The following is a 13,693-nucleotide window of genomic DNA, read 5'->3' as shown; positions in this document are numbered from 1 at the left end:
ACAATGTGCAGATCCATGTGAAGAAACACTGAACTTTTGCCTGAAGGAGCTGCTGGGTTGAAAAGTTGCCGAACATCTTAGGAGTGACTCGGCACTTTTCACCCTCCTCCCTCTGTTGTTCTTGCACCAGTGATTGTGCAGCCTTCCTGCCTGTGTAAACAGCACCTCTTCATCCACTGTGGCCTTTCTGCTTGGCACATCCTGTGCTACTGGCTGTCCTCCTGTTGCCCGGGGGCATGGCCGCATGGAGACTTTCTCCCTAGTCAGATATGTTTGTTCAGTTGGGGCAATATCCTTGGGGTGGGTGGCCCACTGATGGACTGGAGTTAATCTGTAAACACGAAGCTGCTTTGATTGGGATGGTAGAATTGGTGGCTTGATCGGGTACCCGTGAAGAGAGGTCAAAGAAGTTTGCAAACTCTGGTGCCCTGACAAACATAAGCTCCTGTTGCTGAGCTGTCCTCTTGGAGACAGACTTTGCTTCCTTGCGTTCAAACTCTTCTTTCATGGCCAATTAGTGGAAATTATTAACCTGTAAGACTTTATAAGCCCTATCAACTGGGCAGGGAGGGGGCAACCACTCTTGTTCACTCAGCAGAGCATCTGAGGTGCTTTTTCTGTATCTTGTTAAATTGTGAGCCTTTTTGGGACAGCTCCATGTATTTCTGTACTACATAAAGGGTTGAAAAGTGGTCTGTAAACCCTTTTTAATAACAATATAGGGAGGAACTGAGACGGCTGTCTTTGCACAACTGAATTTTCAGCAGTGGGTCAGGAGTGACCTTCACTTTCCAAATGGATCTGGTTGGAGTGGCGCCCCTCCTCTTGGTCTCCTGCATCGCTTTCCTGCTCATTCTAATCTGGAGGAGGCAGCTCAGCAAGGGCAACCTGCCCCCAGGGCCCCCTCCACTGCCTGTCCTGGGCAATGTGCTTCAACTGGACCTTCGGAATCTCGTCAGGTCTTTTTGGAGGGTGAGTGTCTGTCCTTCCTGCCAGGAGGAATGAGCTCTTCTTCTTGGTGGCCATTCTAAGCCATTCCAAATGTAAGGGAGGGGAGGAGCTGCGTCTTGGGGGCTGTACTAGTGCAGGCAAGACTTGGTCCTGGTGCCTTTGTGTTGCCATCAAAAGTACATGTTGGGAGTCAAGACATACACCTGAGGCCCGTGTACCCCAGAGCGTGTGAACCAGGAGACTGGAGTTCAAATCCTTTTGTCAGAATGGCCCTGGATGGCTTTTTATGGGAGAAAGTTTGGGGGGGTGCCACCCCTTTTTAGGTGCCTTGGAACTCTTTGTACATAATTAAGGTGTATCAATTTATAACAGTATTTCCAGACTGCCTTTCCCCTCAACAAGGGGACCCAAAACAGCTGACAAATTCACATAAAACCACAAAAGAAGAAAAACTCTCACCTAGAATAATGAAAGCATAAGAACATAAGAACAGCCCCACTGGATCAGGCCATAGGCCCATCTAGTCCAGCTTCCTGTATCTCACAGCGGCCCACCAAATGCCCCAGGGAGCACACCTGATAACAAGAGACCTGCAAGGCTTCCTGGGAATTGTAGTTAAGAACATAAGAACAGCCCCACTGGATCAGGCCATAGGCCCATCTAGTCCAGCTTCCTGTATCTCACAGTGGCCCACCAAATGCCCCAGGGAGCACACCTGATAACAAGAGACCTGCATCCTAGTGCCCTCCCTTGCATCTGGCATTCTGACAGCCCATTTCTAAAATCAGGAGGTTGCACATGCACATCATGGCTTGTAACCCGTAATGGATTTTTCCTCCAGAAACTTGTCAAATCCCCTTTTAAAGGCATCCAGGCCAGATGCTGTCACCACATCCTGCGGCAAAGAGTTCCACAGACCGACCACACGCTGAATAAAGAAATATTTTCTTTTGTCTGTCCTAACTCTCCCGACACTCAATTTTAGTGGATGTCCCCTGGTTCTGGTGTTATGTGAGAGTGTAAAGAGCATCTCTCTATCCACTTTATCTTTCCCATGCACAATTTTGTATGTCTCAATCATGTCCCCCTTAGGCATCTCTTTTCGAGGCTGAAGAGGCCCAAACGCCGTAGCCTTTCCTCATAAGGAAGGTGCCCCAGCCCAGTAATCATCTTAGTCGCTCTCTTTTGCACCTTTTCCATCTCCACTATGTCCTTTTAGAGATGTTCTTTAGAGATGTAGAGATGTGTCCTTTTAGAGATGTGGCATTATATTAGCTGTTTTGTTTTCAATACCTTTTCTAATGATCCCAAGCATAGAATTGGCCTTCTTCACTGCACATTGGGTCGACACAAGCAAACAATTTAAAGTGGAAATAGCGAGACAACTCAGTTACTTGACTTCCACAGAAAATCTGTTGGAATAAGTTACAGAACTCTTGTAGGAATAGGAGAAAGCTCAGGCTCTTTGGCCTAATGTGCATGTTTTAAAGAAAATTAGGTTGCAACCCTAGACACACTTCCTGGGGAGAAGCTCTGTTTAAACACAATGTAACTTGCCTCTGAGTAGATAGGTATTGAATTCCACTGCAGAAGCAGCCAAAGGGACTGGGGTGTATGTGAGAAGGAGTGGGCAAAGAACAGTTCTTTTAAGCAAGTCTGTGTGCTAGCACTTCTCCAGAGAGGCTATTTTGGGGGAGAGGGACCCCCCTCTGTATGCTCCTTAAAATTCAGATCTTGTGTTCCTCCACCCTTTCCTATTAGATACTATTGCTTTGCATTCAAATGCCTCAGTATCTCATAGCATTAGACAAGTAGCATATTCCTGGCCTCAGTTCCCTCCCTATAAAATGGAAAGTGATGTCCTTCCTTACAGGGTTGCGGTGAGTAGGTTTGAACTAATTACTACAAGTCAAATTGCAATACAGAAGTGTTACAATCAGAGATGTCATGAGGGTTTGTGCAGGAGCTCATTGTGTCATCCCCTTGAGGGACCTCCTCCCATACCAGAGCATACGGAATAAATTACAGAGGCATCCCTAGGGGTTGGTGTCACCCCCATTAACTTTATTTTTATACATAGTGAAGAAAATCCATTTTTTGTTACGTAAGGCAGTTGTGTTTTCATTTTCTGGTTATTTGTCCATAACGTGGTTTGTTTCATTGCATTCTGCAGTAAATGACACATCAAATGATGTGTAACATGATGTGTTATTCGAAAATACCAAGATTTTACAATTATGGACAGTGTGGTGTCACCCCCCGAGTGCGTCACCCAGTGCAGTCCGCACCCCCGCATCCCCTAGTGAAGCCACCGTTACAGACTTCTCTTGAACTAGTGCTCAGATCCTAATTTGAACATTGGTCTTTTATTCACCTGGTCTGGTGTGTTATTTGTTTTCCGGAAGGTCCGAGACCAGTACGGTCCTGTCTTCACCATCTACTTGGGCTCCCGGCCAGTCGTGGTGCTGTGTGGTTATGAAGCAATAAAGGAAGCACTGATAGATAACGCAGAAGTCTTTGGTGGAAGAGGATCAACGATGGCTCTGGATGAAAAACGCAGGAAGTTTGGTGAGTGCCCAACCAGGCGTAAGAAGAAAGTGCGGGCAGAGCATATGAGAGCCAAAATTTGGGGAGGAATGGCATGATATTCTGACCACATCAACATTCTAGAAGTAGAGACCGACTTGAGAGAGATCTATGAAATAATGACGGTAGAAGAAAATGCCTGTGTTTATGTGGTTATGTACTCCCCACTTCGGAGTGGTGAAAAGTTTTTTCTGAAGCAGCTTTATTTGCCCAAATATAAAAACATAGCCTGTTGGAAGTAATGAGGCACTCATCTTGCAGGCAGCAAAGTCTCTGACCTAATGGCAGTGTCGGGGTATCCTTGGTCAACAGTTGGTTGGGGGTTCCCTGTGCGTAGGTGAAGTGTCTGTGTCTTCATTTGCTGCACATAAGAATTCCTAAGTAGAGCACCCCATCTTGAGTGAAGCAGGAAATGCTTCTTGTTCATTTGCCTGTCAGATTGCTGCCCACCACTTACTTTTGACACCCCCCCCCCCGCCACTCACTCCAGACAGGAAGCAAGAGAATGGGTTGAAGATGCAAATAGGAAACCTTTGACTAAGGTTGAAGGGGACCATTGCCGAAAGAGACTTATGTGCAAGTATATACATTACAGAAAGATCTCGGCCTGGGAAGTGGACATAGCTGGATAATAATGCTCTGTATTAAATATTGTGTGGAAACTTCCTTCTAATCCTGAGTACATTGGGGAAAAGTAATGTCCTTGCAGTACTAAACAGCTATAGAGTTACCCCCTCCATATCCACAGAATCGGTTTATGCTGTTTTAGGTGTATCCGCGGTTCAGAAATTCCCGTTGTGCTCATCTCATCTTTTTGTTTTTGTTTTGTTTGCCAGTCTGCAGCCCTCCAAATGGCTTCCTTTTTGTGCCTGCTTGTTGGTGCTGACAAGCAGGCTATCTGCGGTTTCAGGTATCCGCAGTAGCAGCAGGAACCTATTCCCCGGGGATATGCGGGACAACACCTGTAGTGTGAACAATGGTCCCTTCTCACTCTTCTGCTGTTTCACACACATGCTGCAGAACAGAGTGAGGTCACCACCCTGCAGATGAAGTGCCCATTGAAGGGGCCGAACACAGTCCTTGAATGAGCATTGAGGTCCTTTGGTTTACTCTTGACTTCTGTCAGTTTACGTAAAATCCTCGTGATGACTGCATTTGCAGTAATCAGACAGTCAAATCCATAGCTGTGTTCCCCTGTTTTCAGGCATAATTACCACCAACGGGGAACGGTGGAGGCAGTTGCGTCGCTTCTCCCTGACCACCCTGCGGAACTTTGGGATGGGAAAGAGATCCATTGAGGAGCGGATCCAGGAGGAGGCCCAGTTCCTGGTGGAAGCAGTCAGGAAAACAGAAGGTAAATTGCAATTGCTTGTTCACACTTTCTCACAAGAGGGTGCTGTTGTTTAATATCACCAGGGAAGTAGGAGGAGGGATGGCTCTCCTTACTAAAAAGGCCAGCTGGAATCCTGCACCTCTAAAACTCGCTCAGTTTCTCCAAACTGTGTTTTGAAATTCTGTTTGACTTTAAAAGGTAAAGACTTAGCACCAGGAGTGAACATAAGAACATAAGAACAGCCCCACTGGATCAGGCCATAGGTCCATCTAGTACAGCTTCCTGTATCTCACAGCAGCCCACCAAATGCCCCAGGGAGCACACCACATAACAAGAGACCTGCAAGGCCTCCTGGGAATTGTAGTTAAGAACATAAGAACAGCCCCACTGGCTCAGGCCAGAGGCCCATCTAGTCCAGCTTCCCGTTACCTCACAGCGGCCCACCAAATGCCCCAGGGAACACACCAGATAACAAGAGACCTCATCCTGGTGCTCTCCCCTACATCTGGCATTCTGACTTAACCCATTCCTAAAATCAGGAGGTTGCGCATACACATCATGGCTTGTACCCCGTAATGGATTTTTCCTCCAGAAACTCGTCCAATCCCCTTTTAAAGGCGTCTAGGCTAGACGCCAGCACCACATCCTGTGGCAAGGAGTTCCACAGACTGACCACACGCTGAGTAAAGAAATATTTTCTTTTGTCTGTTCTAACCCGCCCAACACTCAATTTTAGTGGATGTCCCCTGGTTCTGGTATTATGTGAGAGTGTAAAGAGCATCTCCCTATCCACTCTGTCCATTCCCTGCATAATTTTGTATGTCTCAATCATGTCCCCCCTCAAGCGTCTCTTTTCTAGGCTGAAGAGGCCCAAACGCCGTAGCCTTTCCTCATAAGGAAGGTGCCCCAGCCCCGTAATCATCTTAGTCGCTCTCTTTTGCACCTTTTCCATTTCCACTATGTCTTTTTTGAGATGCGGCAACCAGAACTAGACACAGTACTCCAGGTGTGGCCTTACCATAGATTTGTACAACGGCATTATAATACTAACCGTTTTGTTCTCAATACCCTTCCTAATGATCCCAAGCATAGAATTGGCCTTCTTCACTGCCGCCGCACATTGGGTCGAAATTTTCATCGACCTGTCCACCACCACCCCAAGATCTCTCTCCTGATCTGTCACAGACAGCTCAGAACCCATCAGCCTATATCTAAAGTTTTGATTTTTTGCCCCAATGTGCATGACTGTACACTTACTGACATTAACATAAGAACATAAGAACAGCCCCACTGGATCAGGCCATAGGCCCATCTAGTCCAGCTTCCTGTATCTCACAGCGGCCCACCAAATGCCCCAGGGAGCACACCAGATAACAAGAGACCTCATCCTGGTGCTCTCCCCTACATCTGGCATTCTGACTTAACCCATTCCTAAAATCAGGAGGTTGCGCATACACATCATGGCTTGTACCCCATAATGGATTTTTCCTCCAGAAACTCGTCCAATCCCCTTTTAAAGGCGTCTAGGCTGGACGCCAGCACCACATCCTGTGGCAAGGAGTTCCACAGACCGACCACGCGCTGAGTAAAGAAATATTTTCTTTTGTCTGTCCTAACCCGCCCAACACTCAATTTTAGTGGATGTCCCCTGGTTCTGGTATTATGTGAGAGTGTAAAGAGCATCTCCCTATCCACTCTGTCCATCCCCTGCATAATTTTGTATGTCTCAATCATGTCCCCCCTCAAGCGTCTCTTTTCTAGGCTGAAGAGGCCCAAACGCCGTAGCCTTTCCTCATAAGGAAGGTGCCCCAGCCCCGTAATCATCTTAGTCGCTCTCTTTTGCACCTTTTCCATTTCCACTATGTCTTTTTTGAGATGCGGCGACCAGAACTGGACACAATACTCCAGGTGTGGCCTTACCATAGATTTGTACAACGGCATTATAATACTAACCGTTTTGTTCTCAATACCCTTCCTAATGATCCCAAGCATAGAATTGGCCTTCTTCACTGCTGCCGCACATTGGGTCGACACTTTCATCGACCTGTCCACCACCACCCCAAGATCTCTCTCCTGATCTGTCACAGACAGCTCCGAACCCATCAGCCTATATCTAAAGTTTTGATTTTTTGCCCCAATGTGCATGACTTTACACTTACTGACATTGAAGCGCATCTGCCATTTTGCTGCCCATTCTGCCAGTCTGGAGAGATCCTTCTGGAGCTCCTCACAATCACTTCTGATCTTTACCACTCGGAAAAGTTTGGTGTCATCTGCAAACTTAGCCACTTCACTGCTCAACCCTGTCTCCAGGTCATTTATGAAGAGGTTGAAAAGCACCGGTCCCAGGACAGATCCTTGGGGCACACCGCTTTTCACCTCTCTCCACTGTGAAAATTGCCCATTGACACCCACTCTCTGCTTCCTGGCCTCCAACCAGTTCTCAATCCACGAGAGGACCTGTCCTCTAATTCCCTGACTGTGGAGTTTTTTCAGTAGCCTTTGGTGAGGGACCGTGTCAAACGCCTTCTGAAAGTCCAGATATATAATGTCCACAGCGCATCTGATATATAATGTCCACATTGAAGCGCATCTGCCATTTTGCTGCCCATTCTGCCAGTCTGGAGAGATCCTTCTGGAGTTCCTCACAATCACTTCTGGTCTTTACCACTCGGAAAAATTTGGTGTCAACTTGTGAATGGAGAGTCCTCTTTGCTTCAGTTTCCTTGATGGTCAGATCATGCAGTGGGATGAAGTTCCAAGGGTGACCTTTTCCCTCAGCTCGGTTCCTCTCTTCCCCTCTCTTCATAAGAGCATAAGAACATAAGAACAGCCCCACTAGATCAGGCCATGGGCCCATCTAGTCCAGCTTCCTGTATCTCACAGCAGCCCACCAAATGCCCCAAGGAGCACACCAGATACCTGCATCCTGGTGCCCTCCCTTGCATCTGGCATTCTGACATAGCCCATTTCTAAAATCAGGAGGTTGCACATGCACATCATGGCTTGTAACCCGTAATGGATTTTTCCTCCAGAATATTGTCCAATCCCCTTTTAAAGGCATCCAGGCCAGATGCTGTCACCATATCCTGTGGCAAGGAGTTCCAGAGACCAACCACACGCTGAGTAAAGAAATATTTTCTTTTGTCTGTCTTAAGTCTCCCAATACTTAATTTTAGTGGATGTCCCCTGGTTCTGGTGTTATGCGAGCATCTCTCTATCCACTCTATCCTTCCCATGTATAATCTTGTATGTCTCAATCATGTCCCCTCTCAGGCATCTTTTCGAGGCTGAAGAGGCCCAAACAACGTAGCCTTTCCTCATAAGGAAGGTGCCCCAGCCCCGTAATCACCTTAGTCGCTCTCTTTTGCACCTTTTCTATTTCCACTATGTCTTTTTTGAGATGCGGCGACCAGAACTGGACACAATACTCCAGGTGTGGCCTTACCATAGATTTGTACAACGGCATTATAATATTAGCCGTTTTGTTCTCAATACCCTTCCTAATGATCCCAAGCATAGAATTGGCCTTCTTTACTGCCGCCGCACATTGGGTCGACACTTTCATCGACCTGTCCACCACCACCCCAAGATCTCTCTCCTGATCTGTCACAAACAGCTCCGAACCCAGCAGCCTATATGTGAAGTTTTGATTTTTTGCCCCAATGTGCGTGACTTTCTCAGTCTCAGGTAGAGAGGTGTGAAAGTTTGGAAGTGTGGGGAAGGTGGAGTGGGGAATGGTATTCACCAAAATAAATTCAGCCATGACCACTGCAGGCCTCAAGAGCCAGACCAGCAAAGACTTACACTAAATGTCTCCCCCCACCCTGTGCCTGTTCCCCAGGATGTCCATTTGACCCCACCTTTTATCTCAGCCACGCTGTCTCGAATGTCATCTGCTCCGTTGTGTTTGGCAAACGGTTTGACTATGACGACAAGGAATTTGTTACTTTACTCGTCCTGATCAACAAATCCATACAAATTGCGTTTTCCTTCTGGTCGCAGGTAAGGAATGTGACAAGTTGGGATGGAAGCTGACTGCTCTGCTGTACATAGAACCCTTGGCTTAAGGAAGAGTTCCAGTTCCTCCATCTCTTCAGTTGCCCCTCCCCCTGCTTTTCCTAAATTAGCCTATTTCCAAGGAAAAAAATAACCCAGAAATTAGGAGTAAGATGCCAGGCGTGGGATGCGGGATGCGGAGCATGGACAGGCCTTGATAATCCTTTTTCCCCCCCGCAGCTAAGGTTGGCTTTCCCATCGCTGATGAAGATCATCCCTGGACCGCACCACCAACGCAATGAGTACTTGGACGAATTAGTCCGCTTTGTCAATCGGAGGATTCAGATGCACCGAGAATCCCACGATCCAAATTGCCCCCAGGATCTCATTGATTGTTTCCTCACCAAAATGGAACAGGTACCTGTTTATAGGGGAAAGGGGAATTTGCAAGGACAACTTTTATCAACTGACTATTCAAACGTGAGCAGAAATGATTCTGAAGGCAATTTTCTGAACCGTGGGCTTTTCTGAATGAATATCATTGGAATATATATATATATAATATATATATTTTATATAAAATATAAAAATCTAATGTATATGACCCACTTCATACGGTACTGTGTCTCCCTCTCACCTCTCTTATTCTGATTGGTTTGTGTTATAATGAGTTGGGCTGACATGGGAATCCTGTAGTCTGCAGGCTCCAAGGTTTCAATCTTAATTGAAGAAAATGTAATTGGTGCAATCATGTCTTCCTTTTTCTTTCCTGTGTCAGGAGAGACAGAATCCAGCTTCAGAATTCCATGATGATAACCTGGTAGTCACAGTTGTCAACCTGTTCTTCGCAGGGACAGAGACAGTCAGCACCACCCTGCGCTATGGGCTTCTCCTCCTCCTCCGATATCCAGAGATAGAAGGTGAAAGACCCCCAAACCCGGCTCCAACCATGTTCTCTTTTATTGCATGTCCCCATGTATAGATGTTGTACTTGGCTGGCTGGTGAGTTCCTTCCTACTAAAGGATCCAGGTTTCCAGCTTCCAGCTCTGACTCATGGAGTCTCCTTCCTGCCCACTTATTCCTTCTTTCAGACATAGCCAGGCTGTCAGGCCTGCTGTAGCAAGTTCTGCCATTGTTCTATAATGGAACAGTGGTAGGCTGATGGTATATTATTATTGAAGATCCAGCTGTTTGCCAAACCCCCCCCCCAGCTGCTGTAACAAGATAAGCGGGTGGTTCTGGTTCTGGTTCTGATTCTGGGGTATGGAGTAGCTGCTTCTGTTTTGGAGAGCGCTCGTTAGGCAGACCATAGACTCTTCTCCATTGCAGAGCAAAATGCCTGAGGTTCTTTGCTGTGGAGGTTAGAGTGGGACGTAATCACCATTATTTGGAAAAAGTGGATGCAGCAACCACTACATGCACCCTCTCGTTCACAGCAAAAATTCAGCAGGAGATTGACCAAGTGGTTGGGAGAAACCGCAGCCCCTGCATGGAGGACCGAAGCCGGATGCCCTACACAGATGCCGTCGTCCACGAGATTCAGCGGTTTGTGGACTTAATTCCCCTGGGGGTCCCTCACTCCGTGATCAGAGACACAGTGTTCCGGGGATACACAATTCCCAAGGTGAGGTGGATTCCTGAGCTAACAGAAACATTGGCCCCAAGTCAGAATTCTGCCTGCGGGTGGGCGAGTGCCCTTCAAAGCAACAAATGCATTTTGACACTAGAGGGCCCCCATGCCCACCTGACATGTGAAGCATGCCGGAACGGCTCCCAGAGCACCCTGAGTGACTCCTCTGTCTCAAGGGCCTGTGCACAGGAGGGAGTGATATTGCTCTGTCCCCCAGTTGCCTCTTTGAAAGCGCCCTGCAGAGGCAAGTGAGGGAGTCCAGTTGCTGCACCCCAAGGACCGGAAACAGTGATCTCACTCCCTCCTCTGTGCACCGGGCAACGCAGAGTGTGCTGGGATCGCTGCCTGGATTGAAGGGCCAGGAGAAGCTGTATGTTGGCTTCCTGTACGTGGGTTAGCGTGGGGGGCCAGATCTTTTCCAGAAAAGATGGGAAAGTTGCGCCTCTGCCTTTGCAACAAATATTAGGTGCATTAGATGCTCATTTACGTGTAAGAAGCGATTAAGAAAACAAAAGAGGGAAGGTAGAGTCTTGTTCGAAAACAAGTAAAATGCAAGTAGATAAATAGGTCCCACTTTGGTGAGAAGGTAACAGTGTTCCGTGCGCTTCGGCATTTAGTCATGGTGGCCACATGACCACGGAAGACGTCTTTGGACAACACTGACCCCCTTGGCTTGGAAACGGAGATGAGCATTTCCCCCTAGAGTCGGACACAACTGTGCAGGGAAACATTTACCTTTAATGTCTTGTCAGCGCTCTCAGTGGAAGCAGGTTCAGTCATCCTATACAGAGTCCTGTAAGGATTATACCAGTTTTCCACACATTATCTCAGTCATATTTACAACATATGAAGAACTTTCGCTACCCTGAAGCACTAGGTAAGTGTGAAGTCCTGATGTAGTTTAACATAAGGTTAGAAGCGTGAAAGCGAGGGGGCCCAAGGATAGCAGCCCTGGCTCAGGTGATGGATGTGAGTACAGGGGAACCGGCCTCAGTGACAGTTGTTTGCCTCTTTCAGGGCACCTCCATCTTTCCTATGTTGACCAGTGCTCTGAACGACCCCCAGCACTTCGAGACACCCAGGAAGTTCAATCCCGGCCACTTCCTGGATGAAAATGGGGCCTTTAAGAAGAATGAAGCCTTCCTGCCCTTCTCAACAGGTGACACCAATTTTGGGTTTGCTCCTAAAAGGGAAATGAGCAAGTGGGGCAACCAGTATGACTAAATCTTAGATGGATCTAGGAATTTGTAGAGAATAAGGAAAGAGGGAAGGGAAAGAGTTCAGGTTGAAGTGACAGAGGGGTGCTCACCTGGAGTCAGGCATTGGGCAAGGACTAGTCCTGGGTTTGCCTTTTAGGAAGAAGCAAAAGCTGTGAAGTGGAAGTGAGAGCTGACTGTAAAAAACATTCCATTCTTCCCCCTCCAGGGAAAAGAGTTTGCCTGGGCGAAGGTCTGGCCCGTATGGAGCTTTTCTTGTTCATGGCGACGTTGTTGCAAAACTTCAGCCTGAGAACACTGAAGAGCCCTGAGGAAATCAACATCCTGCCCCAAGCGCTAAGCTCCGGCAACCTTCCTCGGCCGTACCAACTCTGCATGGTGCCCCGGTAAATGGGCGCCAGAGCGCATGTGCCCAGGTCTGTGGGGGAAGGAAGCACAGTGTGTGTGAGCCCCCAGCCTGAGCACTTCTTGCTTTTCATCTGAAGACAACGCCGGCAAAACTTAAAACAGTAAAGCCTCACCACTGAGCTTGACCGGGCGAGATGTCCTCAAATAAAAGTCCAGTCTCTGAATCTGCCTGAGGACTGTCTTGTTCATCAAGGCTCTTGGGTTGAGCGGATGCACAAAGACTTGATGCCACGTGCTGCAGTTTTGGCCAGCCCACTCCTGGCATAATCAAGGGACAGGAAAAGGTGTGTGTGTGTGTGTGTGTGTGTGTGTGTGTGTGTGTGTGCGCGTGCACAGTGCTATCAACAGGGCATAGAAGGCTCACGTTGCTCCCATACCAAGTCCCATTGTTTTTCCACACTTTTAGTTGAAAGTTACATCGGAGGGGAGGCTTCACACAACATTCTGTATATCTTGTTGAAGCATAGCGTAGCTAAAGAGGGAAATGGAAAAGGTGCAAAAGAGAGCGACTAAGATGATTACGGGGCTGGGGCACCTTCCTTATGAGGAAAGGCTACGGCGTTTGGGCCTCTTCAGCCTAGAAAAGAGACGCTTGAGGGGGGACATGATTGAGACATACAAAATTATGCAGGGGATGGACAGAGTGGATAGGGAGATGCTCTTTACACTCTCACATAATACCAGAACCAGGGGACATCCACTAAAATTGAGTGTTGGGCGGGTTAGGACAGACAAAATATTTCTTTACTCAGCGTGTGGTCGGTCTGTGGAACTCCTTGCCACAGGATGTGGTGCTGGCGTCTAGCCTAGACGCCTTTAAAAGGGGATTGGACAAGTTTCTGGAGGAAAAATCCATTATGGGGTACAAGCCACGATGTGTATGCACAACCTCCTTATTTTAGAAATGGGCTATGTCAGAATGTCAGATGCAGGGGAGGGCACCAGGATGAGGTCTCTTGTTATCTCCCTGGAGCATTTGGTGGGCCGCTGTGAGATACGGGAAGCTGGACTAGATGGGCCTATGGCCTGATCCAGTGGGGCTGTTCTTATGTTCTTAAACTACAATTCCCAGGAGGCCTTGCAGGTCTTCTTATTGTCTGGTGTACTCCCTGGGGCATTTGGTGGGCCGCTGTGAGATACAGGAAGCTGGACTAGATGGGCCATGGCCTGATCCAGTGGGGTTCTTCTGTTCTTATGTTAAGAGGGGGCAGCACAGCAAGTACGGCAGGTGCCACAACTCTGTGTGTGCCCCTCCTAGTTACCATCAGAGCCATTCAGGACAGTGATGGCAATGCACAAGCACTCACAGTCTGGCTACACTACTGTGTGGAGGAACAGGTCTTGTCAGGGAAGAGAAAGAGCAGAATGGCCTGTGGATGGCATTGCCACACTTCCTCTCTCGCACGTGCACACTGTGGCAGGAGGACTTTGCACCCAATCTGGGCCTGAGGAAAGGGGCCCGTAGGAGAGCCTCCTGCCCACGTCTCCTCCGATGTCACCAGAGGATGGCACACACTCCTGGGCCCAGAGGAAGTTCCTGAGGAGAAATGGCTGACTAACATCAAATT

The 13,693-nt window shown here is 47.9% G+C and overlaps 1 protein-coding gene across 4 annotated transcripts; it reads left to right on the top strand.

The window, feature by feature from the left end:
- The first annotated feature begins 795 nt into the window (after positions 1 to 795).
- On the top strand, positions 796 to 12,107 carry LOC136661264 (cytochrome P450 2B4-like). 4 transcript variants are annotated; one of them, XM_066638375.1, is made up of 10 exons: positions 796 to 972; positions 3,357 to 3,514; positions 4,153 to 4,160; positions 4,742 to 4,891; positions 8,715 to 8,875; positions 9,110 to 9,286; positions 9,648 to 9,789; positions 10,307 to 10,494; positions 11,518 to 11,659; positions 11,926 to 12,107. In XM_066638375.1, the coding sequence occupies exons 1-10, from the start codon at positions 796 to 798 to the stop codon at positions 12,105 to 12,107; spliced, it is 1,485 nt and encodes a 494-aa protein (XP_066494472.1). The 4 variants fall into 4 exon arrangements, with proteins under 4 accessions (XP_066494472.1, XP_066494470.1, XP_066494471.1 ...); XM_066638373.1 differs by lacking the exon at positions 4,153 to 4,160 and having other exon boundaries at positions 3,357 to 3,519; XM_066638374.1 differs by lacking the exon at positions 4,153 to 4,160 and having other exon boundaries at positions 3,357 to 3,519; positions 8,715 to 8,888; positions 9,123 to 9,286.
- Positions 12,108 to 13,693: the final 1,586 nt, after the last annotated feature.

This window comes from Tiliqua scincoides, chromosome 10 (assembly GCF_035046505.1).
Source record: "Tiliqua scincoides isolate rTilSci1 chromosome 10, rTilSci1.hap2, whole genome shotgun sequence".
NCBI classification, from domain to species: domain Eukaryota; kingdom Metazoa; phylum Chordata; class Lepidosauria; order Squamata; family Scincidae; genus Tiliqua; species Tiliqua scincoides.
The sequence above is the reverse complement of the archived record's forward strand: the minus strand, read 5'-3'. Positions and strand labels throughout refer to the sequence as shown.